This window comes from Epinephelus moara, chromosome 19 (assembly GCF_006386435.1).
Source record: "Epinephelus moara isolate mb chromosome 19, YSFRI_EMoa_1.0, whole genome shotgun sequence".
NCBI lineage: Eukaryota > Metazoa > Chordata > Actinopteri > Perciformes > Serranidae > Epinephelus > Epinephelus moara.
Genome location: NC_065524.1, coordinates 11,330,845 through 11,339,167, shown reverse-complemented (window position 1 = coordinate 11,339,167; position 8,323 = coordinate 11,330,845). Strand labels below are relative to the sequence as shown.

The window sequence follows — 8,323 nt, the reverse complement described above, 5'->3', positions numbered from 1 at the left end:
TTTTTCGCTGATTCGGTTCTGCAGGTTCTCTGCTGGTACACTGGAGACGGGGATCAAGCAGTTTGTCTCACTCGGGATAGATTGTGCTTTTTGGGTTCATAGTTTTTGATTGACGTGCGATTTCTTCGCGTTTAGAAGGAATTATTTTAACCGGCAATTACCGGATAACGGAAACATAGGCACAGTTATCTATATAAAATACACAGACTAACTAACTAACTAACTGATTGAACATAAACAAATGAAAATTGAAAAAATTAGCTTGCACTGTTAGCTCTGGTAAGGGAAAGCATGAGGGAAAGCGGCTGACTGGAAATCACGCACAAAAACACGGAAGTTGATCACTATTTACTTCCGTGTTTGAAAATAAGGTGGATAAGCGGAGCGGATTCCGCAAGGAATGTCCGCAGTCATTCGGGCTTCCATAGTCGAGCGCACTTCCGCATTGTAGTTTCCTAAAATGTCCGTGAAAAATCCCCGCGATGTGAAAAATACATGCCGCCGTGAAAAATCCCCGCGATGTGAAAAATACATGCCGAGCAGTCTTTTGTGTGACACTGGTGCGCGTAAAATCTGAGCTTTGCGCGCACAGGGCTTGCGGACGTCCGCTTTTAGTCCGGGCGGACCTCCGCGGAGTCTGCTCCGCATACGTTCTGCCCAAGTACAGGCTGTAAAATTACATATGCCGTCCGGTCAGTCTCAAAAAAAAAAAAAAAAAAAAAAAACCCGGTCCAAGACGGAGTACTGAACCGAATTGGTATTACCGAAAACCGACCCAACCCTGATATGAACAAAACCAGGGTTAAGGGCTGAACAAATGTGCACAAGCATTTCCAAGCGCCTGTTTTTTAGGGTGCAACGGCTGCACTGTGAAATCAAATAAGCTGAAATGCTGCAATGCAAAAAGACAAAGAACAACCGCACACAGCCAGTAGATATATTTTCTTTCTTCCATTTCCTATGTAAATATCAGTCCGTGGTAAATATATAGGAGAGGCTGGTCATTTTAGTGCAGGGCTACCCACAGCTTTACACCTGTTCCATGGACTACATTTCAGGCCCAAGGCACCCTTAAAAACAATACCTGAAAGAAGCTCAGCTCTGCAATCTGGATTTCTGGTGGGTAGGCTGTGATACAGTGCTGGTTATGGTCACTTTGCAACACCAGGCACAACCTGCTTCTGCGCCCTTGAAAGTTGGCACAGCAGGCACAAGAGTAGTACCCAGTGCCCAACCTCACGTTTTAAAGGCAGTAAAAGATGTGGCATGTGTCCCAGCCCTAAGACCGAAATACTAATGTGCATGTAAACATACTTGGTCTGCTCTGACAGTAATATTAATACATCTGACAAAATTGCAAAAGGCATTATTGCATGACAGTATATGCAATTTCTTTCTCAGAAATGTCTTCCAATATAAATTATAATGGGGTGAAAGTTAAGATGCTAAATCCTACATGAAACACAGACCCTATCCTATTCATCAGTTATGAAATATGATTGCAAATCTTGTAAAATATCTGCAGCCCTTTTATGTTTCTCCATTATTATGAATCAACAACAAATCAACACTTCAAACTGTGTTACATCGTAGCAACTAGTAGTTTAGCTTCTACAATGTCTATTCAAAGATTCATTTTAAAAGAAAGATTTTTTTTTGGCATCCTTCATAAAAAACACTCTTTTTCATTTCATTCTGATTAATATGTCTTTAAATCATATGGATCATGGCTGTGTATTGTATTTTTGCACTGAGTTTCACTAACAACACACTAATCCTGCACAAAACACAAGATCCTCCAGTGGCGTTTGGAGACTGTTTACATTTTACTCAAATCAAAAATCTCAATCTTCTGCAATTTTGGAATTGCTCCTGCCTGTATCGCAGTTTCAATTTTTCCTTCAGTCAATACTGCAGTGCTAGACAACAGTATAAGTGATGCTGCTGTTTGGAGCCCCAGATGCTGTCATCACTGTCTGACTGCAGAAGGACGCACCCTGTCTCTGTCCCAGGTGTCACAGATGGATGCAAACTGCAATTGCTGCTGTGCGTTCACACGGTTTCATGCATTTGGAGCTTCAGTCACAGTAAGAACATGAAAACATAAATAAAAAGTATTTCTGTCTGAGAGAATGTCAGTCAACTGTGTTATTCTGAGAATAAAACCATATTTCTTTGAAAATGTGACATTTGAGACATTTCCTATTGCCTTTATATTAAAATGGATGGGGAGCTATTACAATAACACCACATTAATGCCACGGACATGATAAAGTGACTGATGCTCTACAACAAAACAGATGATGAATTGGCTTGCTGAAATAATATGCCAGACAGGCTCCCTCTGCTTTAATAACAGCATCCACAGCAGGTGAACCTTAGAAGAGAAGACAGACGCCCCAGTGCAAAACCATTCTCTGTCTTCATTGCAATATGGAAAAACACAAGTAAAGGCAGCCTCAGTGCCCCACAGAATCCATTGGAAGCATACATTTCTGCTATGACTGTCAAAAACACACCCATCTGTGTATGTGTTTTAGATCCTCTTAGGCAGACAGGCTGCAGTGCTTACGCCAGCCTAAAGCATCTGACTCACACCCAGGATCTGTGACAGAGGAGTCAAAAATAAACCACAAACCATGAAGGAAAAAAAAAGGTGAGAGATTATTAAAGTGTTTGCCCGAGTGTCCACATGTTGAAATGAAAAGCTGCGGGAAGTTTAAAGGTATATGTCAACAGACTTTTTTCCTTACCTGTGGTGCACTATGTACGTGATGATGGAGGCGAAGAGGCAGAGCAACATGACCGCCGTGCAGGCATACACGACCGGGTGCAAAAACTCCCCAGGGAACGGGGGGAAAGACAGCACCTTCTTCAGATCCTAAAGCGAAAGAAGAGAGAGGAAAAGTGAGGATCAGACAGAAGCCATCATAAATACAGTATCATAAATATAATCACTGAGCAAGAACCAGGCCTGCACAGTGACGGCGCTCCCGACAATCCACCCGAAAGACGACGATGATGAGCTCTCCACATGCATAGGCACAGTAAACTGCGCCGACGAGATATGCAAGCAAAATACAAATGAATGTCAAGGAAATGTCTCCGAGTCAGAACGCTGTCCAAATCAGCATAAAAGAGTAACAACCCTGTCGAGTGAATATTCTTCCCCCTGCATTTACATTTTGCATTTCAGGCATTTAGCAGACACTCTTAGTCGGAGCGACTGAGTGCAACAATAGCATAATCTTCCTAGTCTGCCAACATAAAAAGCAAAACAAAAATGGATAGCAGCCAGGCAAAAAGAGAAAAAAAAATGAAAACAAAGTTAAGTCGCTTTTTGTGTTTGTAAAAGACACATTGTTAACAGACGCTCATTAAGCCCTTATCAACATCACAGTCCATTTTGCTTGGTAATTTATTCTACACGAAGTCTACAAGACAAACTCCTTCAACTTCTGCGGCACGCATTCTGACAGCTACAGCTTATAACTCTCAAAGTAGAGACAACTTTTTAATACTTCAGTTTATCGTATGCGTGAGCTTTAGATCTGTTGTTTTAAGAGGCAAAACAAGCTACTGTAAAATCTCTACACCCATTCAACAGTGACGTCACAATTTAGGCTCCATCGTGTTGACGTTGCTAAATAAAGCGCACCTTATCTCCATAACCCCGCCAGCTCAGCATGAGTTTGTGTCTGCGAGAGTGATCTACACACACACACACACACACACACACACACACACACACACACACACTGTCTGACTCCATCATCGTCTCGGTGAGTAGCCAAGTGGGATATTCTCTTTCTGTGTTTATCCAAAGGCTGATGAGCCTGTCGGGGCCTGTGAGGGGTCGTGACCTTCAACGGGGTATTTATAAGCACGGTTGTAAAGTAGTGGCCCGAGATGAAATAAAAGGTTTGGGGGACAGGACGCTGGGGAGATGTAGAGCAGAAGAGCGTGTGGTACAGACACTCAGTCCAACACTCATCAGGCTAATAAAGGCTTTCCTGTGTGTTTAAAGAGGGAAAAGTAAAAAGAAAGTCAAAGAGTTGGTGCCAAGATTTATATTCAAGTCACCGCTCTGATGTTGTTATGCTACTTTCAAGAGATCTGGTCATTTTTTGTAAACTGCAAACTACATAAAATACATAAATTCTGATGCATTACAACATGTTTCCAATATATGCATCCATCTGTCCATCCATCATATATACAGTTACCCTTTACAGGCCTGTGGTGGGCTGACAGCTTTATCCAGCTCACAGTAGTCGAGGGGAAGGGTTGGGCAGCTCAGCAGTCAATCACAGGGCTAACACATATAGACACACAACCATTTAGGCTACTCTCACATTAACATCTACATTAACACTTAGCATACAAAGAGCTTTGGGGGTGGTATCTGTTTTTTAACCTTTAAAAGAACCAAAAACACACACAAAGGATTACACAATGTGCTTATCTGTCTTTAACGTAGCCTGCCCAGCTAACTAGCTTACAGGATTTTACAGAATTCTTAAACAATCATTACAAATATCAGCCAGTGAAGGTTTTTTTGAACCAACCCATAGAGTTAATGTTAGCTTAATTAGCTAGCATAGTTTCAACAATTGCAGTTTCAAGTGGCAAAACTGGCAGCTAGAAACAAGATGTCTGCTTTTGTCTACTTCTATAATCAGGAAACCATTGTTTCAAATATCGCTACGTATTTGGAAGTGATAAATCTGCCATTGTTATCATTTTAAACGGCAAACGTGCTGCCTTTGGGATTTAGGGAGGAAACCATAGCACCCAAAGGAAATTACACTAACACAGACACCAGGAGAAAATGCTAATTCACAAAGAATGGCACCAACAAGGTCCCAACTGGGCAGTAAAACTTGCACTAACTAGTCATAGGTTGTATCATTAGTGTGCACTCTTCTTTTAGCTCTTTATATCCTCTTTAGCCATTAAAAGCTTCACTTTCTTTCCCAACTAGTTACTAACTTTGTCTGTTGTTTACTGCTAAAAACGTCATGTACAGTTGGTTTCATCAGAGCTCTTTTTGCTGGAAACAGCTGCCTGCCGCCTCTGAAGGCATGGCTGGTGACAATAATGAGACTAGATCAAAACAGTTAAAGCTGCAGTTGGTAACTTTTGTAAGAACAACTTTTTGTCACATTTGCTGAAAATATCATTACATCCACACAGTAACAGAAGAGACAGATATACTGTGAAGAAAAATAATGTTTTGCTGCCTCCCTGTTGTGCATCCAGTGGTATTTGGTAGAGTCCAACGCAGCGGCAGGAACACAACCAATCAGAGCTGAGAAGTCTTTAACGCAGCTGTCAATCATGCGAATGACTGCTTGTGAACTGCGATCAAACTGTCAAACTAGGCTATGCTGATCAAATTTGAGTCATCACTCTGTTAGTACACTGCCTCTTTCTCACCTCAATGTTTTCATAACTTTACTTTAGTGTACTGTTTAGCTGTGACATGAGAACATTTGCGCCAGCCTTCAGTTTGGCTCAACTGTTTTCAACATGGCAGCCAATTGACATTTTGACCACAGTTCACAAGCATTGATTGACATGATTGACAGCTGCATCATAGACTCCTTTGCTCTGATTGGTTGTTTTCATTCACATGCAGTGGATTCTTGCAAATGCCATTAGAAGCACTATGAGGAGGCAGAAGAATGTGATTTTTTCCCCCCACAGATTACATGCTCATGTACTACTGAGTGGCTATTGTGACAGTTTCAGCAGTTGTGTTAAAAAGTTATTATTTGTAGAAGTTATCAGCTACAGCTTTAAGTTGGGGGCTGTCAAACCAAAACTGGAAGCTGAAAGACGCTATAACACACCACAGAGCTAAGGGGAACTGCAGTAGGATGATAACTGTCTGTGAATTTATAACTGTGCCCAACTCTTTCAAGATACATGAAATCATTTGATCTATTGCTAATACAAAAATATTGATTGGAGCAGCTTTAATGCTAACCATAATATCTCTGAAGAACTACTCTTGGCTAACTTTGAAAGGTGGTGAAAGAAAAAATTCACTGATCTTTAAAAATACAGACATTATAGGTTTTCAGCTTGTAGCTTGGCCAGAAAATCAAAAATGACAAACGAGAAGGATGGGGAGAGACGACTGTAATTAGACCTGAGCAATAAAATGTACCATCATTTGGAAGCACAGCAGCACACAGACAGATAGAGGAAGGAAAAAAAACATGTCAAAGAGAAGGAAAGGACAGCGAGGGGGTGGCCCTTTTGGGGGAAAACACATGACAAACATATTCCAAAATTGTAAACAGCTTCTCATAATTTGGTAGCTACAGATTTACAGGGAATTATTAAGTTTGTATTTGTCCCTGGAGCGATGTCATGGAAGGACAATGAAAACTGGTGTTAATTACAGCTCAATGAATTGATGTTGCTGGAAAAAAATCAAGGCCTGAAGCATCAGCAAGAAATCCTGCTGCAATGAAGCTTTTAAGTCACTAAGCTGATTTATATACTTAAAGAGCAAATAACACTTCATATGGGCTTAGATCATGAAAAATAACCCCGCACAAACATCAACTTAACCAAAGGTCACAGAGAAAACGTTCCCGAGGGAATCAGTTACTGCATTGGTAAAAACTAAATTGTGCTCAGACATATTGAGCGGTTCAGCGTGATGCTAAGCGTCACATGGTGAGTGACGGCAGCCGTGGTTAAATGGCTTTAGGTGTGAGGGAGGAAGTCAAGCGTTCTCATGGGATATATTATCATCATCACTGGGCTTATAATGTTTGCTGGGAATGTCCGCCTCTCGCCTCCAGAGTCTTTAACTATTTCTCACCCCAACAAATAAAGCTCACAAGCCCACAGCTGTGCTGAGCTGCTTTCCTCAAGATGTCATGCATCTTAGAAGTACTCACAAAACCATACGTGGGCCCCAGTGCCTTATTACTAAAAAGTGGTAAATTGAATTTTAGTATACAAGAAATCAATGTACTCTGCACAAAAAGTGCACCGGCAGACGACAACTGCTGCGACTCTGAATGCTATTTCAAATTAGGAAACATTTAAAAACAGCTTTTAGAAACTGCGTTTCAAAATGTGCTGCATTTCTTTAACTTTAATTTATTCATTTATAACAGCACTGGCTGCCATCTTTTCACTCCTCACCATTTCTAGCTCCTCCATTTTTGTCAGACAATGCATTGGGAGACAGTAGTGCCCATTAACACCACATTCAAAAATCAAGCAATGTAATTATGCGTGCTGGCAATTTTGAGTATACTTAATTTATTTTCCCTGTGTATGCGCTACATGCTTGAAACACATTTGGAGTTTATTAAAAGCCTAAAAGCTCAGCCAGCAGCAGGATGTACTATCCCCAGCATAAGTGAACCAAGACAGAGGAACATCACCATCATGGCTGAGCTGTCGACAGTGGAGCTAAAGATCAGGTGTGACTAAAGCTGCAGAAGAGGAAAAGGTGTTCATATCTGAACAGTAAGACAGGACGTACACACGCAGGACCTGCTGAGGTCTGAACTTACTGCTGTAGGAGATATTAACACCTTCAGTGACAAGTCAGTAGCTGCTGTTTTCAATTAACTGTAAGAAATGGACAGTGGGCTACCAGGAATCCAAGGACAGATTATACCAAGCAAGGGTGCAGGTTTCGTTTTAACACTGAGGGCGGGGGGCACATATGAAACGAAAGGTTTGGGGTCCTCCACATACTGTTAATATTTAAGGGAATGGTGCAAAATATCCTGTGCTTCCAGCTTCTCAGTTGTGAACAGATTATTTGCTGGTTTTCTCTTCTATCCTCTATGATAGTAAACCGAATGTCTTTGGATCTTGGATGGTAAAACAAGTAGTTTAAATATGTCAGTATGGAATATGGAAAATATGTTTTCTAATATCTTACTGACCAAATTAATGAGTAATTGAGAAAATTGACATAATTGGTAATAGGCAGAGGTAGAAGGTGACAAAGCTACCAATGGGTATGGCCTAGTTATTTATGTGCAGTTTCACATAGATTGACCACGTCAGTGAGTAGAAAAACGTGGGACAGACAGAATGACTAAACTGACAGAATGACACGCTGACAGTTTCCGTGATTATGTACAGCATACCATACCATGACTTAGTCATACCAAAAATTAGAAAGAATAAACAAAAACATTGGGCCACAGGGGGAGCCACAGCGATCGGTCTCATTTTTGCCATTTTTAAGCATTTTTCTATTGTTATAGCGCCACCCAGTTGCCAATTAGAGTTAAATTTCTCCAGTCACCTTGAGGCGTCCTGTTCTACATATCTA

The 8,323-nt window shown here is 41.1% G+C and overlaps 1 protein-coding gene across 2 annotated transcripts in view; it reads right to left on the bottom strand.

Annotated features, from left to right (window-relative positions):
• The window catches only part of LOC126406623 (adhesion G protein-coupled receptor A3), a 240,138-nt gene that overhangs the window by 46,049 nt on the left and 185,766 nt on the right, over positions 1–8,323 (bottom strand). For both annotated transcript variants that reach the window (XR_007571729.1, XM_050071035.1), the window contains exon 15: positions 2,754–2,881. Coding sequence is in view for 1 of the 2 variants with exons in the window: in XM_050071035.1 (XP_049926992.1) it covers positions 2,754–2,881 (128 nt within the window). In the remaining variant the exon portion in view is untranslated. The remainder of the gene's footprint in view (positions 1–2,753; positions 2,882–8,323) is intronic.